The sequence below is a fragment of the Neofelis nebulosa genome, chromosome 7 (assembly GCF_028018385.1).
Source record: "Neofelis nebulosa isolate mNeoNeb1 chromosome 7, mNeoNeb1.pri, whole genome shotgun sequence".
Taxonomy (NCBI): domain Eukaryota; kingdom Metazoa; phylum Chordata; class Mammalia; order Carnivora; family Felidae; genus Neofelis; species Neofelis nebulosa.
This window is the reverse complement of record NC_080788.1, coordinates 121900837-121923800: the sequence shown is the minus strand read 5'-3', so window position 1 is coordinate 121923800 and position 22964 is coordinate 121900837. Positions and strand designations below refer to the sequence as shown.

The following is a 22964-nucleotide window of genomic DNA, read 5'->3' as shown; positions in this document are numbered from 1 at the left end:
GGACGGACTGACAGCTGGCGAGAGGGCGAAGGAGCTGGGGGAGAAGGAGGGAAGGGATTCGTCGGAGTAACTTTCCAGAAAAACAGTCAACGTGTAGCAGGAGTGACTCCAAGAGGGGAAAAAAAGTTCAGTTACCACGTCGAGCGAGAGGACTCGCAAAGTATTTTTCAAATGGGCTCGGCTTTTCCTGTGCCTGTTTAAAACATTAAAATCGTGCTGCAAAAGAGGCTGCGTGCGCTGGTCCCTCCCTCCCCCACCCGGGCCAGAGACGTCATGGGAGGGAGGTATAAAATTTCAGCAGAGAGAAATAGAGAAAGCAGTGTGTGTGCATGTGTGTGTGAGAGAGGGAGAGGGAGAGGAGCGAGAGGGAGCGAGGGAGAGGGAGAGAGAGAGAGGGAGAAGGAGAGGGAGAAGCAGCAGGGAGAGGAAGGGAGGGAAGCAGAAAGCCAAGGCCAAGGGAATGAGCAAGCGAGGGGAGAGATAGGGGAAGAAGCCTGAGAAAGAAGGAATAACAGCTTTCCGGAGCAGGCGTGCAGTGAACTGGCTTCTATTTTCTCTTTCTTTGCCTTTTTATTTTTTAAAGAGAAGCAGGGAACAGAAGCAATGGCCGAGGGAGAAGACAAGCCGAGGTGCTGGTGACCCTGGGCGTCCAAGTGGATTATTGTTCCTGGGGCCTGTTCTCCCTGCCTTCCAATTGCACATACCCCCACTTCCCAGCCAATGAAGAGGAGAGGCAGCGTGAACAAAGTCATTTAGAAAGCCCCCGAGGAAGTGTAAACAAAAGAGAAAGCATGAATGGTGTGCCCGAGAGACAAGTGTGTCGGGCTGCCCCCACCTTGAGCTGGGCCAGCGCGGCCCAGCCCTGCCTCTCCCCACCTACTCACTGGTGATCTGACTTTTTTTTTTTTTTAACAGTTTTTTTTTTTCCTTTTCTTTTCCATTCTCTTTTCTTACCCTCCTTCAGGGCAAGGCAAGGATTTTGATTTTGGGACCCAGCCACGGTCCTTCTGCTCCTTCTTTAAAATACCCACTTTCTCCCCATCGCCAAGCGGCATTTGGCAATATCAGATATCCGCTCTATTTATTTTTACCTAAGGAAAAACTCCAGCTCCCTTCCCACTCCCAGCTGCCTCGCCACCCCTCCCAGCCCTCTGCTTGCCCTCCACCTGGCCTGCTGGGAGTCAGAGCCCAGCAGAACCTGTTTAGACACATGGAGAAGAAACCCAGAGCTACAAGGCACACAGTCGGCTTCTTCGCGCTCAGGGTTGCCAGCGCTTCCTGGAAGTCCTGAAGCTCTCGCAGTGCAGTGAGTTCATGCACCTTCTTGCCAAGCCTCAGTCTTCGGGATCTAGGGAGGCCGCCTGGTTTTCCTCCCTCCTTCTGCACGACTGCTGGGGTCTCCTCCTCGCCAGGCCTCGCAGCCCCCCCGGCCTCTCTCCCCAGCTTGCGCATGAAGATGCACTTGCACAGGGCTCTGGTGGTCCTGGCCCTGCTGAACTTTGCCACGGTCAGCCTCTCTCTGTCCACTTGCACCACCTTGGACTTTGGCCACATCAAGAAGAAGAGGGTGGAAGCCATTAGGGGACAGATCTTGAGCAAGCTCAGGCTCACCAGTCCCCCCGAGCCATCGGTGATGACCCACGTCCCCTACCAGGTCCTGGCCCTTTACAACAGCACCCGGGAGCTGCTGGAGGAGATGCAGGGGGAGAGGGAGGACAGCTGCACTCAGGAAAACACCGAGTCGGAGTACTATGCCAAAGAAATCCATAAATTCGACATGATCCAGGGGCTGGCGGAGCACAGTAAGTCCACGTTCTCGCTGGGGTGTCTGCTCTAGAGGGTCTGAGCAGGAGTGGGGAGTTCCTGGGGGGGGGCCTAGCGGGGGGCCTCACAGCAGGGTGCCCCGGGATCACCCACACCAAGGCTCAGGAGGCGTGATGCACAGTTGGGGCCGGGTGGGTGGCTGGGGAGGGAGACCGGGCCATTGTGGGAAGAGCCGGGGGCTTCTGGGAGGCCAGGCGCCCTGGAGTTGAGTGGCTTGCTGAACTCACATCACATCCTCGACTGATTTTACTTTGGAATTACACCGTGCCGTCCTGTTCACATCTGTGCTCTGGCCCATGTGATGGGATAGGCGACTGCGAGCATACGGATGCCATAGAGGGACAGGGCTGGGTCTCTTGAAAGCCCTTATAGCTCCCTGAGTCTGGAGACCTCGGTCTTCTCCCTTGTTTTCGCCACTCATTGTGACGCGTCTTTGGTTTAGTTTTTCCAGTCCTTGGGAAGAAGGGTACGCTTGCCCTAGATTAATGTCTGTCAGGCTTTTTGAAGCCCAGGCAAGATCCAGCTGCTTGCTGTCTAGGCCCTTCGGTCTATGCCACACACATGACCCACGTGAGCTGTGAGCGTGGTTGAAAGGCACGCACCTACGTTCACACGTACAAGTGCTTCAGGGTGATGTGTAGTCTGGCTTTGTACAGTAGACAGATTCATGTGCTCAAAATGGGCGTCTTCCAGGCCTGTGGACACGGGGAGAGCAGGGTTGTGGCTCTGGACGTGTACATGATTGCTGGCCGCCCTTTTGTGTCTGCGTGTCACGGGAAGAGTGGGTGGGAGGTGTGGCCGTGGGTGCAGAGAGGACATATGTCTGGGAGTGTGTCCTCCCAGGAGGCTCCCGTCTGTGCTGAGAGGCTGGGAGGCTTCTGGGTGAGACGTCTGCGTGTGTGTGTTTGTACACGTGTGGAAGTCATGTGTGTTTACTGAACGGACCTTTAAAAAACCTCAATACAAGAGAGAGAGATTTGGCAGATGTTGAGAAACTGACAGCCCGAGAAGGAGGAATGTGAGCCGCGCTGGGCCAGGGACCCTGGGAGTAGCTCTGTTTGCTTTTCCTACCAGCAGGTGTCCTCACCACCCGGACTACCTCTTCCAGGCCCACCTGGCAGTGGGGAGTGGGAGTGGGAGGGAGCAGGCAGGGTGAGGGGGGTCAGTGGGGGAACTTGGGAAGTTGAAAGGAACCTGGCTGCAGAGGAGGACGAGGAGTAGGTGGCTGGTGGGTGGAGCAGCTCCAGCTGAAGGTGCAAAAGGCCCTACTGGGAGCCGGCCCATGCCAGGTCCAGGAGCCTGTGGTTACTGGCGAGGGGTTCCCGCTCCCGTTTCTTGTGGCCGCCTGGAGCGCCTTGCCTTAGGATGTGGCTACCGTGCGGGGCGGAAGCCGAAGTAAGAGGCAGGGCTAGTGCATCCTGCCCAGGGTCCTCCCGTGGGTCTGGCTCAGCCTCTGCCAGGGGCCCACGGTTCCCAGAGGCACCAGCACCTGGATGGCTGAACCCCCAACCCCCTGGGCAACCACCAAGTCCGGAGATAGTGGCCACGAGGGTGGAAAACTGAGGCCTGCAGGAGAGGTCTGAAGAGAGCCCAGGGTGAGAGAGAAGGGCTCGGACCTTACGATCCGGGTCAGGAGGTGGAGTCCCAGGGAGGAGGGATTCTGAGTCACAAGGGCGCATCCAGCCTGGAATCCAGAGCCGAGAATGAATGGGCCAGATGCATGCGAGGGCATATGGGTGCCAGTGGATGTGGATTTTGTACAGAGACTCAGGACACAGGTAGCGAGCAGTCTTGGGGAGAACCAGGGCAAGGGCCCACGGACGCTGGGCAGCTCGGCCTGCAGCAGCAGAACCCTAGCAGGTAGGGGCGACCCTCGGGCCACAGAGCCTGGTCAGGCTGGGAGCAAGCCCGGCACAGGGAGCAAGATACTATTTGGGATATTGTGGAGGGGCCAGGGCACAGCGGGACACGGGCGATGCCGTGGAGGCTTGCAGGTGCAAACAGGAAGCAGGCCCAGACTCTCTGCAGCTGTTGGAGGTGACACAGAGGCTGAGCAGACGCGGCTTGGGCCCGCCCTGCAGCTGGTCAGGTGCCGAGCCAGCCCCAGAGAGGCAGGCGCAGAAGGCACACTAATTATAAAGGAGGCAGCGGGGCAGATGCTGAGAAGAAGCAGAAGGCCATCCTCAGAGGCTTGGGGTGAGGGAAGCCCGTCCTGAGCTCACGAGGGCTGTGTCCTAGAGTGGCACTGGGTCCGTGGCGGGACCCTAGCAGGGTCTGGGTGCCAGAGCTTCTGGGGGGAAGTGATGAGATCGCATTCGCTTCCACGTTTCATCATTCCCAGCCTGCTCCTGTACCCAGTGGAGGGGCACTTAGAGGGAAGTGACAGCAGGAGCTGGCGTAAGGACATAGGGGAGCCTGGAGAGCAAAGTATGGCAAGGAATCGTTTCCCATGTGCAGGAGAAAGGGCACCACGGTGAGCACAGAGGAGAGGGCCCATCTTCTGGCTCTGCCCTGTCAGAGAGGAACCCCGATTCTCTGCCTTACGGATGAGGACACAGAAACGTGCATCAGTTAAGTAATGTGCCTCAAAGAGCAGGGGCTCTAACCTAGACGTTGTTCTGCCTGCAGAATGCATGCTGTTAGGCACTAACCCAAGTGTGTAAAATAAACATTTTAAGCCCCACCTTTAACCTCAAGGCTCCAATAGCACTTTGATTTACAACATGAGCAAATCACCTATCGGACCAAGCAGGAGCGGGTAGGAGCTATTTGTAACCCTGGTGGCAGACCGCACAGGGACCATTGGGTGTGTTCTTTCTTAGCTCTGCCTATCGTTATTGCCAGGAGATTGATATCGTCACAGACGTTCTCCCAGATTCAACGGAAGGGCGTTCTTTAACGAAGAGCCTCAAGCTGGTTAAGCAACCACACCAGATGGCATTAGTCAGGTCACCTCTCCGAGCCTCAGTTTTCTCATCTGTAAAGTCAGAGATCATCTCTAAGCTCTCTCGCAGCTGAAGCAATTTTATGCATACATCTGGGATGATTCAACAGCCTCAGCAGTGAAGGCAAGACTCTGGAAATCCTTTTATAATTCACCAGGAGTTGGCTCTGTGGAGGCTGTCTCTGCCCCACGTGGTGGGGAAAGACACAGGCTTTTCCATTCCTTTGTCATCCTTGTTATCAAGATATCACCAGTGTAGGTGTTGTTTTAACTTCTGGCTTGTAATTATCTGTGTCTGGCGGGAGACCCTTGTTTTCATCCAGCAGTGGCTCTTAGACAGCCGGCAAACCCGGAGTTCCTGAGCAAAGAGAAAACTTGATATTTTAGCCTTTCTTTCCTGGATGCTACTTTTGGATTTGGATTTTTCATTCTGAAAATTAAAAGATATTTTGTATCACAAGAACTCATTTGTGTTAAGGGCCAGTGCCCTCTGCACGCTGGGTCAGTGTTTCTCCTAGAAGGGCTAGGTAAATGTAAAAAATGTGGATTCCCAGGCCCAAGCCCACCCTTACAGAATCAGAAGCTGGGCGTGGGGTCCTGGGGAATCTGTATTTCCGAAAAGCAATCTGTATTGATCCTTAAGCTCACTGAGGCTTAAGACTCAGTGAACTGTAGGGCAAAACCTCTCCTTAAGGAGCTGAAAACACAAGTGCCCAGCTAATACGAAGGATCTGGAAGAAAAGCCAACACCATGACGGCGGACCCAGGACACTTGGCCTCAGGGTCGAGGAGAGAATAGGGTGTGCAAGAGGCTGATGGGGCGGGGGGAGCTGGAAGCGCCCACGCCCTGTTAAAAGAGGGTACCCGCTGCTCAGTCCCTGCTGATTCCTGCATTTAGGAATGTGGGTCCAGCTTGCCTCGACCTTGCCGTTAACCCAGAAGAGCAGAAAATCTGGATCTTTTTGTGAAATTTCCCAACTTGTAACATGGGCTTAACATGTTGATGGGCTTCTGATTCAAAAATTTTTCAAATGATGCATTAGTCCAACTGCATGTCTAATACGTTTAAAGGTTAACCCGTTTAATGGTGAAATCATTGGAGTGTGGTTTCTCATACTTCTAGAACATCTGGAAGCCATGGTACCCTTTGCAGAGCACTATAAACTGTGGCCCTCAACTCTGGCTACACATCAGAATCATCTGGAGATCTTTAAGAAAAAAAAGAAAGAAAGAAAGAAAGAAAGAAAGAAAGAAAGAAAGAAAGAAAGAAAGAAAGGAAGGAAGGAAGGAAGGAAGGAAGAAAGAAAAAAAGAGAAAGAAAGGAAAAGAAAAGAAAAAAAAGAAAAAAGAAAAGAAAAGAAAAGAAAAGAAAAAAGAAAAGAAAAGAAAAGAAAAAAGAAAAGGAAAACAACTCTGGACCCACCCACTCCAAGGTAGTCAGCATGTCAGCATCTCTGGCGAGTGGGACCAGACATCGTGTATTTTCAAGGCTCTCCAGGTGATCCTAACGTGTAGCCAGAAGAAGCTTGGCCACACTGAAATATGCATGCTGTCATTGGAACCCGCAGGGTTTTACATGCAGAAATGATGTATATAAGCAAAGGCACATCTAGGAGCCCCGGTGTCTGAAAACATTTTAAAAGGCATGGTCGAAACACGGTCAGCTGTTTCCACGTTTTTGTGTGAAAACTCTACATGAATATTCTTTGCTTATTTTTCTCTCCTCATAGGAAAAAAGGGGGGGAAAGGGCCTCCACCAATATATGTATTTCTCGCGCAGTGGAAAAAGTTGGTCATACTGTAATTTGAAAGGTGGATCCTCTAGTCCAGCTCCCAATAATACCAGCATCCTGCAGAAGCACGGCTTACCCACAGAACTGAGCGGGGCTTGGCTGTTGCTTAGGCCTAAGTTGGCACTCTGGGCCCACTTCAGGGAAGCCTTCATTTTGTTGGTGAAACTGTGCCTCCACTAGATCTCTCTGGGCCCCCCAACTTCCAGATTCCCCACTTCAATAAAAGAGGTATGGTCCAAAGACCTGGGTTCAAATGCCACCTGTGCTACCCGCTAAATTTCCTAACACTCAATTTTCTCATTTGCAATTTTAAAAATTTGATTTGAAAGAGAGAGGGAGACAGGAGGATCCAAAGCGGGCTCTGCTCTGACAGCAGGGAGCCCGACGTGGGGCTCGAACTCATGAACATGAGATCGTGACCCGAACCGAGGTCAGGCTCTCCACCGACTGAGCCACCCAGGCGCCGCTCTCATTTGTAACATGGCCAATTTGACTTCTCGTTCTCCTCGAGGATTGTTCGAGGGTCAGATGAGTTAATAAGAGCTCTGTGCAATGTAAGGTGGTGTTATCACAGTTGATTTACAGTCTCATTCCACAAATTACTTAAAACAGCATCATTCTTCAGTGGGTTTAATTGCCAAGATTATATTTACGTTTTCTTTTCTCTCCTAGGCAGTTCTTTTGTAATCACCAACGATTCTGTCTGAGCTTTACTGATAGGGTCAATTTCCTTGTGTCAACCAAGGAACCCCCCCCTCCCCCGCCGCCCGCCCCAGCGTCCGTTCTACTTCTGCTAGAAACCTGTAGATCCCAGTAATAAAAAATGACCCTTCCACCTCCTTCTCGAAATCTCCTTGAAGTTCCCACCAGGAGGAGTCCGTTGTAGGGAACAGATATCTGATTGATGGGCTGGAAGAAGCAAAGGAGGGATGGTTACAAGGGTGTGCTAAAGACCCTCTTAGCTCATCGCTGCCCGCGTGTCCTGGCTTCCTGCTGTCTTGACCCCCCTTTGACTCTCCTCACTGGCATGGGCCGTCTTCTGTTCCATCTTCTTTTCCACAGCAGTGTGCACGTCGTGTGGACATACGCTTTATGCCCCCTTTCAGCAGCCGCTGGAGGTGCTATTATAACTGAAGCCACACTGATGACAGGTCCTTCAGGAACCAAGCGTGCGAGTACTTGAGAGGGTGGCCAGTCTGAGGAACCTACCCAGGTCCAGAGGGTTTCAAACGGGCAAACTTAAAAATTAAACTGCTCACGCTGGTGCCTCTTTCTGGTTCTATCTGCAATAATTTAGGGAATAGTTGGCAATATTTGTTCTCTCGAAGCCAGTTATTAAGCAGGGCTTCATTAGCCGGCATTCACACATTTGTTTTCCTAACATCTGTTCCATTAATTTTCTAAGAACCAGTGTCAGGCCCACCAGATGGCAATTTCCAGAAACACTCGCTCATCCTTTCCTCAAGATCAGTAGCGCATTTGCTTGTTTCCAAGCCTCTGATCCTTCCCGCCTTGTCCGTGACTTCCTACACCACCCCTCGGGGTGATTATGAGCTCATTCCAGCCATGTCCATTATGTGTGGAATCTGGGTCTATGAGCTTGAATTTCATGTTCTGGCTATTATTACCGTTTGGGTAGAAAGTTTTTCTCTGGGTGTTAATGCTGCTCCGACCTTGAGGTTGTAAAGCGTGCAGGAGAAGAGACAGGATCTTTCTCTTCTCTTCATCTGGCTCCGAGGTGTGGGGAAAGAGCATCTGCTGCCTCGTGTCTTCTGGACAGGGACGGAGAGGCCAGCACGGTGACAGAGGCTGACAGAGCACGTGCTGTCAAAGTCAGAAATCCTTAGAAAGGAGTCAGTGGGGATGGCCCAGCTCTGTCTGAAGAAACATCTGTGGGTCTGCCAGACTTGAGATGTGGGCTCTTTGCCATACCGATGCTGCCTCATTGGGTCTAAAACACAGTGTTAATTAAGTCACTGCACTGCTCTTCTAACACCTTCCATGGCTCCCTACTGCTAACGCGATAAAATGCAGCCTCTCGGGCTGATACTTCAGCCTCCCCAGCCTGCTGTGCTGACCTTGTCTCGCGGGCCCTCCCCTGGCTGCTTCCTCTCACTCACATCTCCTCCTGTCCCTGCTTTGTTTCCAGCAGTCCTTCCATGGAAAATCCCTTCCTCTCCATCCTCAAACCCTTTCCTCCTGCAGGACCCAGATCACATGGTACCTCTTCCATCAGGTGCTCCCTGCTGTCTCCCTACTCTGGTCCCTCCCAACTCCTGGGCTTCTCCAAAGGCCCTCAACACTTTTCCGCTCGTCCCATTATGTGGGCCCTTGTATTAAGATCCTCCCCCCTACCCCGACATGACTCTCCTTGAAGGCAGGGGCACGTCTGTTCATTTTTGCTTCCCAGTGTCAGCGTTGCGCTTGGCACATAGTATGTGCTCAGTGCACGATTAATACATGAATGAACGCCCAAAGGAACGAACACATGCATGGGGCAGGTAGCTGTGAGATGGTTAAACCGCCAGGGGGTTTGCTGAGATCTTTTGAAGACGTGTGTTTTCTAAAAGAGTAGCAAAGCAGGCTGGAGAGCCTGCCACAGTTGGGATGTCGAGGCCGTGGGAGGAGTGGCGATTGCCTTTGACCGGCCAGTCATTAGTGCCGGTCCCGGGACTCCCGGGGCTCCTTGCTCCTGACTGGGGCCTTCACCAAGATCTTCCTCCCATCTCCGCCTTCAGGCCTGGGGCCTCACGCCTCTAGGGAGGTCATGGGTGGGACCCTGGCCATCTGGCGGGTGTCTGTGGGCCGCACACTGCTCCTGCGGGGTCTCACTCACACACTTACTGCACCTCTCCTGCTTGCTTGATCTCCTAGATGAGCTGGCTGTCTGCCCCAAAGGGATCACCTCCAAGGTCTTCCGCTTCAACGTGTCCTCAGTGGAGAAAAATGGAACCAACCTGTTCCGAGCGGAATTCTGGGTCTTGCGGGTGCCCAACCCCAGCTCTAAGCGCAGTGAGCAGAGGATCGAGCTCTTCCAGGTGAGTCCCTCCCAGAACAGAAGCCACACGGACAGGGACAGATGGGGAAAGCCGGCTCCCCTGCCCCTGCAGGCCTCTGCTCTGTGCGCAGTTCAGAAGGCCTGGGTGTGAATCCTACCTTCTTGGAGTCTTGCTTTCTGTACATGCGTCTGTCGCTGAGAGGATTAAGCATTAGCTAAGCGTTTGAAGGAGCGTTCAGGAATTTTCAGTTTCCTGTTGCTCCCCTCACGTGCCCCTCTGCATTGTGACATGTGCTGCCGTCCTTGTCCCGGCCTGGGCCGCTTACTCCTTTCTCCGCCCTCTAGATACTCCGGCCCGATGAGCACATCGCCAAACAGCGCTATATCGGTGGCAAAAATCTGCCCACACGGGGCACCGCCGAATGGCTGTCTTTCGACGTCACTGACACCGTGCGGGAATGGCTCTTGCGAAGAGGTAGGTTGACTCTTAGCCTGAGCATTTGGGAAGGATCCCTCAGGTCCCTTGGTCATTTCCGAAACAGAAGGAAGGGGACAAAACCAGAAGAGTCGCAGATCTGGGTTCGAATGCTAGCTCTGCCATTGATTCGCTGTGTTCTTCATCTGTTCACGCAACCGATACTTACGAAGAAAATTAAGTATGGCTTACTGCGGATGCAGCCGGGAACAAGGCCGGTGAGGTCCCTATCCCATCGGACTTCTTTCCTCGTGAGAGAGACACACACTACACAAGGCAACATATCGATGAATAGGAATCTCAGTGATGAGTGCCATGAAACATAGAGGGCACTGTGGTGATGACAGGGCGCAGTCTGACATGAGATGCTCAGGGAGGGTCTCTGTGACAAGGAGTGTGTGCACCGAGGCCTGAGTGATGAAAAGGTTTCAATAGGGATATGCTGGGCGAAGGAGGTAGTGAGGCCCAGGCCCCCGAGCAGGAGCAGGCTTGGTTTGTTCTGGCAGCACACGGACCGATGTGGCTGGAACGGAGTGAGCTGGGGGGCCAGAGGTCGCCGGAGCCATTTAATTTGGGACCTGTGAGGCCATGGTCAGGTTTTAGGACTCATTCCACGTGTGGTGAGAAGCCCTGGAGTATTCCAAGCAGGGCTGGGATGTGGACTGAGGTGATTTTATATCTTTTCCATCTTTAAAAGGTCCCTCTGGTTGCCATGAAGTCAAAGGAAGGAGTAGGAAAACCAGTTTGGGGGATGCCTGGGTGGCTCGGTCAGTTAAGCGGCTGACTTCGGCTCAGGTCGTGATCTCACGGTTCGTGAGTTTGAGCCCCGCATCAGGCTCGCTGCTGTCAGCGCAGAGCCTGCTTCAGATCCTCTGTCTCCCTCTCTCTGCCCCTCCCCTCCGCGCATGCTCTCTCAAAAATAATAAACAAAACGACCATGTAGGGGCCCCTGCAGCAGCCCGGATGAGGGCAAAAGGGGCTTTGGCTAGGGTGGTGGCCGTGGGCGTGGAGAGGATACAGATTTGTCGTATATTTTGGGCGGGCTGGTGAGGCATGGGGTGTGAAGACAGTAGAACGCCTTCTCTGATTGTGGACGGAACCCCCCCGGGTGGCTAACACTTACTGACACGGGGAAGGCGGGGAGAAGAGCAGATACGGGGGCAGGTTCTGCTGGGGCCAACTAAGCTTGAAAAGCGTGGTAGTCATCCAAGGAGAGCTGTCCCATCACCGTATCAAACTTCACCCATCCCAAATTTCTCACCCACTTGCTGTGTTCCCTCACCTGGAAAATCAGGTACTGGTCCCTTCCCTGCATGCCTCATGGGCTGTGTTAAGGATACAATGTATTTGAGAGAACCTCATGGCTTTCAGCCTGTTACACAAGAGTGAGTTTTCATTAGGTCAGACGAGGACACTGGGGCCCAGAGAGGTTAAGTGACTTGACCAGGGTTATCCAGCCTGGATCAGAACCAGAGTGTCCTGACTGGCAGTCGTGGTGCCTCGTAACATCACGCTGTGCTGTTTCTCCCCTTCTTTACCTGGTGGTACTGTCTGGATGATGCTCAGTGGGGAGCAGGTGCCTACGGCGGGCTCGTCTGTTCCTTCTCCCCCTCTTGCCAAGAGTTTTCTTCCATCGTCACTGCCACAGAGGCACAGTCCATCCACGTCCTGATGTCCAGCGTCCCTGGAGCTGGTGGGTCCTTCCCTGTACTTGATGTTTTGGGAAACCAGGGGTTAATGCCCTAAATTAAATAATGGCCCGCAGTTTTGTTTTGTTTTGTTTTGTTTTTTAAGTCAGGAGATTTCACATAAAACCTGGACTTCTGGATTTTCTAGAAAAGTGGGAAGATTTCCTGGTAATGATCCATGGGAGAGGAGTAGTGGCCACCTCTTGAGGTGGGGCACACATTCTTCACACCCCTGTAGGCCCTCCCGGTCCCCACCGTCACCCGCCAGAGTGAGGCCGGCAGTCCCCATTAAGCATGATACGCTGGCTAGCTCCGCTCACTTATGTCACCTGCCTGGGCTCTGTAGGCGTCCGAATTTATAGGTCCTCATCGAAGGGGCATCACCTGATGGCTGAGCTGGCTGATCGCGGGCTGGAGGTCCTGCCTCACCCCCAGGGGTACCTGGGAGCTCCATCCTATCTCTCCTACTGAGCACAAAGCCAGAAGCCTAGGAGCACCCACGGGACAGGGATCTGCCCTGGGCAGCACAGTTGGGAATTCTGACTCAGACGGCACTCCACCTAGAGCCTGACATGGCTGCAGAAAGGAGAGGCCGGGGAAATTAATCTCTTAGCTTCCCTGTCTGATTTTGATCAGCTCCACCTGGATTTCTTTGAAGCCCTGGGCACTTGAAGGAGTTCTTATTTTCCCAGCTGCAGAGCTCAATGAGAAGTTTGCGCGGAGAATGATTTCCATCCTCCTTGAGACATCAAAAAGATAATTTCGTAATAAAACCTGTGGGTCCCCCACCCACCATCCCCACTGCTGCCAATTCTGAGGTTAGGCCTTCATTGGAACCTTCAGTTCCCACTTAGGCAGATGCTTCCCGCCCCTCGTACAGGGGAATCACACACAGACCTTTACTTATGCAGAGCTCAGGAGTCTTTTCAGAGTTCGTGGCCCCAAACAAGGCAGCAGATGGACTCCAAATGGAACAACTGGTGGTGCGGACTGATGAGGAAGCCGAGTCACATATAGGGTCTTGTATTCACTCAGCAAACATCCAAGAGCCTACCGTGCGCTAGGTGCCCAGGCTGCCTTCTAGGTCCCGGAGCCGGCTGGAGCCCTATCCAGAGTTAGGGGCCTGGGTCCTCAGACTCTTGGGCTATTTATTGCTCTACAAGGTCTGCAGTTTCTCCAGGTGCAGAGTCAGGCATCCCCTAGCAGCCCTGTTGGGGAGCACAGCCAGCCTCATAGCTTAGGATGGGGGCAGGTGGGGGGCGGATGCTGGAAAAACACAGGCATCTTCCTTTGGTAGTCTCTATTGCCCCACTTTTTATCCCTCCTTGTCTCAAACAATTAGGATGGTTCCAGCATCAGGTGATGGCATCTTGGCTCTACTGCTTACTGCTTGGGCATCTTGGGCAAGCCATTTAATTTCTCTAAGCCTCAGGGTCCTCATCTATGTAATGGGGGGTAGTAGTAGTCTCTACTTTGTAGGATTATTTTAAAGATTGAATGAATTAATGCATGTAAAGTCTTAAAGCGGCGTTTGACACAGAATGCCCAACAAATGTTGGTAATTGTTATCATCACGGTGAGTTTTCTACACAGACAGAGCCTGTTGGCCAAGCCAGGCCACCATCTCTGATACTAAGACCTAGCTATCCCCACACATCTGTCTGCACCTTGACTTTCTAATTCACAGAATCACAGAACTCATCCACTCCAGGTCTCTCTTGGCCTTGGCCCCTTCTGAGTACTAGGAAATACACTCTGTAGCCCATTTCAACCTCCCTGGCTCCTTCCCTCAATGGCCTTAAACCAGGAAGAAAACACAGCTACGGCTCCGTCTCTGTTCACTCCCTGTTCTCTGGCTGGGCCTCAGCTTCCTTGTTATATTAGTCCCATCCCTCCCCACCAGAGCTAACCTTCTGGAATAGAAGTCTTCAAGCTCAGCAAGGGTCAGTATGTCCTAGAGGCTGCCCTGGCTTGGAGCAGGACAGATGAGACTGGGTTCTGGAGTTTATGGAAAAAGGGATCCAGGCCTGCCTAACAGTGACCAGAACCTCTGAACTTGGGCCATTCTGTGCATGAGAAGGGTGCTGAGCTGGTTTGGGCTCTGGGGTTTTCCCTGATGACACCAGATATCGGGAAGACCACAGGTCGGTCCCAAGGCTGGATGCTCACACAGAACTGCTGCCCCCCTACAGCTCGGGATGCAGTAAATCAATCAGCTTGCTGAGATGCTGCCCCTGAATGCAGAAGGGTCCATTCCTCATGACCTTTCCTACACCACAGCTTGCTGCTGTCTCCGGGTTAACAGAACTTCCCTAGTTGAGTCTTACCCTGCAGAACTGATATGACACCGATCCTTCCTGGTTTCCCTGCACAGAATTCCTGGATCCAGTTCAAATGTTTTGAACTCTTTTTATTCTTCCTTTTTTTTCCCCCTCCACTTTACCCAACCCCTTTTACTAATTTCCTTGATTCCCCAATTTTAGTAACCAAAACACCTCGATCCCACAACTAATAGGAGTAAGGGCTACAGCTGGTAGTCTTACACCGAGTTTCAGTCCACAAACCCTGGCACCTCCAGATTTCCTCCTGCTGGTTCTCTCTGAGCTCATATCATCTGGGCCGTTGGCCTTGGCCATTGGCCATCTTCTGTGGCCTGTGCTCTGATTTCACAATTGTCTTCCTGAGCTGTTCGTTTTCCCTCAGCGAGCCATCCACATCTCCAGCTTCGCTGTTAAGCGAACAAGGATTCCCAGAGAAGAAACTTCCAAGTAACTTTGACCCAATTATGTCCTTATCCCTTCAGGAAAATATGGCCAAGGGTAACTGTGATTTTCATCTTATCTCCTCTGGAATCTACCAGTCCATTTACACCCACAATCATGGCCCTGGTAGAAAGGCTGGCGTCTTCTACCTAGACTGATACCGCTGCTTGTGTGCAGGTGACCTTGCCTCTAGCGTTGCTTCCTGACTTAATCCTATGGCCCAGACTGTCCCATCTTCCTCCCGTCTGGTGGACTTTGTGGCCTTTTGAATCACTGCCTCTCTGCTCTAAAGTTCTTCAGCGAGCCTCTTTCCCTGGCCTCTCCTAGTCCCCCTGCCTCTTACTTTATCTTTCCTCAGTAGGTTGGCTCGAATATCCCCTCTTGCAACAAACACCTAGGGGGTGTGATGGCTGTTTTTCTTCCTCTTATGTCCTCATTCTTCCCCCCCCCGCAAGGAGGTGGGTGACAGTTTTTCCCACTACCATCCTTTGAAAATAGATGACCTTGAAAATTCTCCTTCCCATTAATTTCCCTTTATGCCTTTATTTGGTTGTTCCTGTCATAACAGAAACACGTGCAGTGTGGCAACGCATGTGTGGAGGTCCACTGTAGCTTTCGCAGCACTTTCTGTCCTCGGGGACCCTCGGTATTACTCAGCTCCCGTGACTGCCTGTGGGAGCAGAGCCCTGGCCCACAGGCACGGTGATGGGCACACTTCCGCATCACATAAAGAATTTTCTCACTGACTCCATGTCTTATTTTGCAGAGTCCAACTTAGGTCTGGAAATCAGCATTCACTGTCCGTGTCACACATTTCAGCCCAATGGAGACATCTTGGAAAACATTCATGAGGTGATGGAAATCAAATTCAAAGGTAACAAAATGGATGTGTATAGTGGGGGTGGGGGCAGTTGATGAGATGGGATAGAACAGGAGACGCCTACCAGGCCCCAAGAGAAGCAACCAAGCTCCCTCACAGAGATGGCCAACTGTTTTTGCCCCAAAGACAACGGGTGTGACTTTCAGTTTATAGATAGAAGATGTTAACATCTGGAAGACAGTATTACATTGGGAAGAGGGGTATAGTCATGGATGCCAACGGGTCCACCTCTCTGAGTTCAGTCAGTAAAATGGAGCTGAGAATGCTTCTTTCATAGGGTTATCACACAAATTAAATGAGATAACAAATGTAAAACCCAGTACCGCAAACACTCAACAAATCGCTGTTGTCTTTCCCTTCCCTAAAAGAAATGAACTGTGGTGATCTGACTACTGAACTTTCCAGATGTTACAGAGGCACCCTGATTCCCACCCAGGAGTCATCTGGGTGTGAATGATCGCTTTGGGGCTCAGGGTGTTTGTATTGAGATAGAGAAATAGTTAAGAGTCTTCTGTGGACTTCCAGTATGTTTCTAAGGCGTGCAATCTGTGGACAATCTCTGGATGTCAGCGAAGTTCTCTTTTCCTTTCATAGTCCCATTTTGGATAATTGAGGCTTGCCTGAAGCCAGGTGGTTCCTCAAGGTCAAACCAACCAAGCCAGAGCCTGAGATCAGAGTCTTGTCTGGGAAAAGGTGCAGGCCTCTCTTGGCTCCCAGCCCTGGGCTTTTACCCTTCATGGGCTCTATTTCAGAGCCTACTTTTATTATTTTTTATTTTTTACAGTTTATTTTGAGAGGGGGGGGGACAGAGAGAGAGGGGGAGAGAGAGAATCCCAAGCAGGCTCCGTGCTCTGCATGGAGTCTGATGCAGGGTTGGATCTCATGACCGGGAGATCATGACCTGAGCTTCTGAAACAAGAGTTGGACTTTTAACCGACTGAGCTGCCCATGTGCCGCAGAAAAGGGAATTTTATTTTTTACTAAAAAAATTTTTTTTTATAATTTATTGTCAAGTTGGCTAATATACAGTGCATAAAGTGCTCTTGGCTTCGGGAGTAGATTCCCATGATTCATCGCTTACATACAACAACCCAGTGCCCATCCCAACAAGCACCCTCCTCAAAGCCCATCACCCATTTTCCCCTCTCCCCCATCCCCCTATCCACCTTCAATTTGTTCTCTGTATTTAAGAGTCTCTTGTGGTTTTCCTCCCTCCCTGTTTGAAACTACTTTCTCCCCTTCCCTTCCCCTATGGTCTTCTGTTAAGTTTCTGAAGTTCCACATATGAGTGAAAAGATTCGATCTCTGTCTTTCTCTGACTGACTTACTTCACTTAGCACAATACCCTCCAGTTCCTTCCACGTTGTTGCAAATGGCAGGATTTCATTCTTTCTCGTCGCCAAGTAGTATTCCATTGTACAGATATACCACATCTTCTTTATCCATTCATCACTTGATGGACATTTGGGTCCTTCCATAACTTTGGCTATTGTTGAAAGTGCTGCTATAAACACTGGGGTCCATGTGCCCCTATGGATCAGCACTCCTGTGTCCTTTGGATAAATTCCTAGTAGTGCTATTGCTGGGTCTTAGGGTAGTTCCATTTTCAGTTTTTTGAGGAACCTCCACACTGTTTTCCAGAGCGGCTGCAACCAGTTTGCATTCCCACCAACAGTGCAAGAGGGTTCCCGCTTCTCCACATCCTCGCCAGCATCTGTTGTTTCCTGAGTCATTAATTTTAGCCACTCTGACCGGTGTGAGGTGGTTTCTCAATGTGGACAAAAGGGAATTTTAGATCCAGGCCTCCCATTCTTATGGTCCTAGTGCCCCTTTGTGGGGTCCAGGGTCCCTTCCGTCACCGTGTAAATTAAGCTCCTCGTGTTCCTGTCCTTGGTGGAGATGAACAGCTGGCAGCTGCCTGTCACAAAATGGATCTCCTTTTAGTTGAGACTAATTCAGTCCTCAGTCTTCTCCTTTTTAGATGAAATAGCAGGTCCCCCCAGCCTGAGAGTTTATTTGCTAATCTGTGTGTCATATACTTCATTATCTCACCTGAGCGTGATAGTGAGAACTCTGTGAAGCGACTAGTGCACGTGCAAGTTTAACGATGATTCAGTCTCATTCCTCTGCCTCCCATTAAAGCTACCTTCAATGGAGACACCTTACCTTATGGGTAGGACTTCTGTGCGGTCTTGACCAATTCAGATGATAAGAGGAAACTCACACCCCAAGATTCTAAGTCTCAGAATCTACACCGACAGCACAAAGCAATGTGTCTGGGATTCTCTACGGAAGCTTCATGGGTCCCCGAGATACCAGGAAGCCTCTTGGAAGGGCTGTCTGCATTCTGAAAGATTTACACACAGGAGTCATGAGGGGATCCGACCACGGGTGTCTTGGGAGTTCCTGTGCGACCAGCCCCTCCACCCGGTCCTCCCCTTCCTGCAGCTGGATGTTAGCATGAAGCCGTGCTTCTCCCAACACCTTCCGCAGAGATTGCACTGCCCCTCCTCCGGGGCGGAGATGGGATGGGGTGAGAACACAGCCTCCACTCTGCCTTCCTTAGACAGGAGACTGTCATCCTGTTTCCCTTCTGCAGGTGTGGACAGCGAGGATGATCATGGCCGTGGGGATCTCGGGCGCCTCAAGAAGCAGAAGGACCACCACAACCCTCACCTCATCCTCATGATGATTCCCCCGCACCGGCTGGACAACCCGGGCCAGGGCGGGCAGAGGAAGAAGCGGGCCCTGGACACCAACTACTGCTTCCGGTGAGCTGGGGCCCTCTCACGACCCGGGACTCCTGAGACGTTTACGGTGCACCTGTTGTGGCTCAGTCCCTAGGCTTAAGCAGTGCTAACCCGGGGGTCCTGGATGCGATTCACAAACCCTCTTACAGAGGTGTTCTTGTTTTTCTGGGAGCCCTACTGTTTCTCCACAGCCCAGCTCTGTGAGGGCCCAGGTGAAGGAAATGAGGAGAGTGTTGTTCAGACAGTTTGGATCGGAGATACCTGGCCGAAGCCTCCCCGCAGTTTTCGTGTTTTAAAGGACTTGTAGGGGGTGTTTGTGCATGGGGGAGATGAGTGGAAAACTTCCCACGAAAGAAGTGCTCCGTTCCCTATGAGCTGCTCAAGGATGCTCCTGGGTGAGGGGAGTAGGGCAGCCTCCCCTTTCCGGGGGAATTTGAGCTGGAGAAATTAATGAACTAACTCAGAAGGACTATGTAGCCACTGGGAAGAGAGGAAAAGAAAGAGCTTCTTCTCTGATCTAGTTTAGCTCTTCATTCATAAGGGAGGGGATGATAAAGCACACACAGCAATTACTGAAAGGTAGAAAATGCCCACATCCATGAGAAGGTCTGAAAGATCGAGTGCCTGAAGAATTTGGAGCAAGAAGTTGTGGATGCAGGAAAGGCTTCGGAAGGGTGTGGAATTTGAGCCTCCGTGGGTGAGTGAGGCTTGGACCTATAGGGATATGGGCGGAGGAAGGAAGGAGCATGCATGGGTCAGTCTGGCTGGAGAGGGGGATGCCTGAATGGAGCTGGGGGAGAATGAATTAGGAAATTTTTCAGATCTACGACCACGTCTTACGAGGAACAACTGAGTGAACTCAGGCTGTTGAGCTTGAAGGTGTAACAGAAGCAGTGACGTTGCGCCGACTGTCTGAAGGCTGGCGTGTAGATTTGTTCTGTGTGGCTCTTAATCAGTTAGGAATGGATGCTCTTGGCTGCAAGTAACAGTGGCCTAAACCCCAAAGGATTTCTTGTTCACAATAGGCCCACAGCAGCAGGCTCAGCGCTGGGCTGGCTGCCTAGTTATGCCATCGGGAATTCGGGCTTTCTCTCTCTGCAGGCCACGATTACTATGTTGGTTTGCTTTTCATCTTCTTGTTTATGGTTGCAGGGAGTGCTAAAGCTCCAGGTATCTTGTCCAGGCTCAAGACAAGAAAGAAGGGGGAAGAGGCAGAGCCAGAAGCTCTCCTCTCCCATCTGTGACTTTTATAAAGAATCAAAATGTTTTTGCCAGAATTTGCCCTTACCTAACTCTGCATACTTCTCCTTATGTCTGATTGGTCATTGCAGGGTCACATGACCACCCCTACCTGCAAGAGAGGCCAGGAAAATGGTGCTCTCGACTCTTGTGATGGGAGGTGGCAAGGGAGAAGGGAGGTAGGGATGGCTACTGAATAGATAACCAAGAGTGTCTGCCATGGTTCACCCTCGGAACCCACAAGAAGCCAGATTTTGGAAGTGGTAAGTCTTAAGTATCAGCAGACATTGAAGAACAGGCTAGATGCCCACTTGGCAAGAGTTACTGCCAAATGGATTTCTGCAGGGAACAGAATTGAAATGGCCTGATAATCGCACTTGGGGTGAATCATGAGTCTAATGGAAGGATACCCTTCATTTTTTATGTGATGGCCCCTGGGTTTAGTCTGAGCAGTCTCAGGTTGTATGTGAGCGGCATGAGCTTAGAGTTCACGTCTGGTTGGGTGCACATTAGGAAGGGAACAATGACACCAACCTCAAGAAAACTGAGCTGGCTAAGAGCATTCAGTGCTTGGTTCTATGTGAAGCAGTTTAAGGCTCTGCTTTGATCCATCGTGAAAAAGGGGGCAGGTCCACTTTTGCCTTTTTTCTCTTCCTCATGCATCATCTGTATCTGCCTGTTGTGTCCTTGGGACCAAGAAAATGCCTGTATGGTATATACTGCTCAATGCACTTGAACCTGGGATTCCATCAATTAGGACCACCTCTTAGGATGACCTGGAAGGACTCCAGGTACAAATATGAAGGCCGTTGGTGAAGTTCTTTTATATGGGTGGTTTCCTTTAGGTTGATCGTCTCTAAATGTTTTTCGTTGTAGCAATTTGGAGGAGAACTGCTGTGTGCGCCCTCTCTACATTGACTTCCGACAAGATCTGGGCTGGAAATGGGTCCACGAACCTAAGGGCTACTATGCCAACTTCTGCTCAGGCCCCTGCCCCTACCTCCGCAGTGCGGACACAACCCACAGCACGGTACGGGGCGGGGCTCATGCCGGGCGGGGCTCATGCCAGGCGGGGCGCTGGGGCGGAGCCGCCCGGCCCCTGGTTCAACTGAATGCGTGAAGGACTGAATGTGGAATGAGCGAATGATGATCCAGGGCGAGTAAAATCCCTTTGTGAAGGTTCTGATCTTGGCACCCTGGCCCGACTCTACTTCGTCACATTGTGCCCTTTAAAATTTCTTCCATGGTTTCCACCAGACTTTAAAATTTGTTCTAAAGCTCTTGTACCATTCTGGAAATTAACGGTCACACCCCACCCTGTATGTCAAAGATGTCTGCACACAGCTAGTGGGGAGTGTGGGGGAAAAGAGGCTTCTACCATCCGTTCAAACACTCTGATAATTCCAGCCTCTTGGATGCAGAAAAGTTACTTTGAAAGATAATGCAAAGCACACAGAAGAAGCTAATATGCAACAGTGGGAAGAGAAAGGGAGAAACTAGCTGCCGGCCTTTCTTTCCCTCAAGGGGAATCAAAGCTAGGGCAGTAATTTGTGGAACGTGTTTCCCGATAGCTCATGATTACTGCATCCGGTCTGGGGCCCCACACTCTGGCGCTTACTGAATGGCCCAAAGCGGTGTTTAGTGAGATTGCTTCTCACCAAAGTGGCCAGTCGCAGCTAGGAACACCGATATAGGAGCGTTTCTTAACTGCAAAGAAAATCTCATTATCCCGTCAAAGTCGCCCGATAATTGTTACAAGCTTAACCTGATAATGCTCAAACCGGTACAGATGTTCCCCCAAACCGAAATAGCCTGGCTGGCCAGTCTACCGCTCGCCCCGTCTCTGGAGCGGCCCCCAGAACTGGCGGAGGGCTCTCGGCCCGGGGCCTGGCTTGCCAACCTCTAAATGATGTGTCCTCCCCAGGTGCTGGGACTGTACAACACCCTGAATCCCGAAGCCTCTGCCTCACCTTGCTGTGTGCCCCAGGACTTGGAGCCCCTGACCATCCTGTACTATGTCGGGAGGACCCCCAAGGTGGAACAGCTCTCTAACATGGTGGTCAAGTCCTGTAAGTGTAGCTGAGAGCCCGCCTGCGACAGAGAGAGAGGAAAGAGAACCGCCACTGCCTGACTGCCTGCTCCTCGGGAAACACAAAAGCAACACTCCTCACCTAGAGGCCTGGAGCCCGCAACCTTCAGCTCCAGGCAAATGGCTGAGACGGATGTTCCCTTTTGGGACATTTCTCCTTCTTGCTGGCTCTGAGAATCACTGTGGTAAAGAAAGTGTGGGTTTGGTTAGGGGAAGGCCCAACTCTTCAGAATACACAGATTTTCTGTGACCTAGACAGACGTGGTGGGGACGGAGGAAGAGGGATGGCGAGTCGGCACCTGACACATGGTGTGGCAATGGATCTGGGAATCCCTAGGGAGGAGGAAGGGCAGAGAACGGCCGGGACAGGGCCAGGCTGGAAGACGCTTCTGAGGTCAGATTGGCTCATCGCTGCCCCACATCTGCTCTAGGGAACCTGGATCACTTTAGACAAGGCAAGCATTTTCCTTCAGGCAGGTTACCTAGACAGTGTCCCAGATTTGTAGCTCATACTCCCTGGGATTAAGGATGAATCTGCTTTTTGCAAATGGTCCTCTCGACATCAGTCAGCACCGAGGGTCATTACAGGGAGAAAATCCAGGTAATGTCGTTCCCGGGCCATCAACTGGATTGGGCCGTATGGACATGCCGAACTCAGAAGCGGAGGGTGGGATGAACGCTCTCCTGCCCGCCCTCTGGGCCCCTCCTCTCGCCTTCTTCCTCGACCGTATTTCCCCTTGGACATCTGGCTAGACACCGTCCAGGTCAGGGTGCACGTATCTGGATTATGGTCTGTGCAGTCTTGGGGCATTATGGGTTCCCCTCTATCCCCCAAGACCCTGTGTTCATCTGGTGTTCCTGGAAGCAGGTGCTAGAACGGGTGAGGCATGCGGGGAAGCAGCAAATGTGCCACACGACTTGGCCCCAGACACATAGACTGAGGTATAAAGACAAATACAAATATTACTCTCAAAATCTTTGTATAAATAAATATTTTTGGGGAATCTTGGATCATTTCCATCTTCTGGAAGATTGTTTCTAGAACAGTAAAAAGCCTTTTCTAAGGTGGAAGTCTGACTGGATGAATATCCTTAATCACTCTTTTCTTAATTCCCTGTTCATATCCACTAACTAGAGGGAACGGGAGCCCGGGGCAGGGAATCTCGAGCACACTGCTTAGTGTGAGTCCCCTGGACACCGGTAAACTGCACTGCCTCTGCCATCGGAGGGAGAAGACTCAACTGTCATTGGTGTTCCTTCCTTTCCTTCTGGTGAAGTAGTTTGCTCTCAGACACACACAGAGGCAGTGGCAGTGGCTCAGATGGGCAGAAAGTGTAACTGTGGGCCAAAATCACTTGGGGTGAGCCCTTGTACGCGGAAGTGTGTTGGTTTGTACATTCACTATCCACGAAGAACATCATTTTTGAAAATCTGATCTCACCTGCCACATCAGTGGAGAATGAGAGAAACTGTCTGGCAAACGGCCTAAGAAGACGAGGCTAATTCTGTTATCAGGCTAAGC

General features: G+C 51.5%; 1 protein-coding gene and 1 long non-coding RNA gene across 2 annotated transcripts; one reads left to right on the top strand and one right to left on the bottom strand.

The window, feature by feature from the left end:
* Positions 1-344: 344 nt before the first annotated feature.
* Positions 345-22451, top strand: TGFB3 (transforming growth factor beta 3). The gene is made up of 7 exons (XM_058739748.1): positions 345-1802; positions 9436-9599; positions 9905-10034; positions 15251-15358; positions 17964-18135; positions 20230-20383; positions 21278-22451. The coding sequence occupies exons 1-7, from the start codon at positions 1451-1453 to the stop codon at positions 21434-21436; spliced, it is 1239 nt and encodes a 412-aa protein (XP_058595731.1). The 5' UTR covers positions 345-1450; the 3' UTR covers positions 21437-22451.
* Positions 6763-21628, bottom strand: LOC131517535 (uncharacterized). The gene is made up of 4 exons (XR_009264635.1): positions 21525-21628; positions 17531-17711; positions 7350-7470; positions 6763-7106 (listed from the first exon to the last, which is right to left on the bottom strand). It is a non-coding gene; the product is annotated as an uncharacterized LOC131517535 (long non-coding RNA).
* Positions 22452-22964: the final 513 nt, after the last annotated feature.

Coding starts and splice junctions, on each gene's coding strand:
- TGFB3 (XM_058739748.1), top strand. CDS start 1,451: ATGAAGATGCACTTGCACAGGGCTCTGGTGGTCCTGGCCCTGCTGAAC. Junction 1,803..9,435: donor CCAGGGGCTGGCGGAGCACA/GTAAGTCCACGT, acceptor TTGATCTCCTAG/ATGAGCTGGCTGTCTGCCCC. Junction 20,384..21,277: donor CGGACACAACCCACAGCACG/GTACGGGGCGGG, acceptor TGTCCTCCCCAG/GTGCTGGGACTGTACAACAC.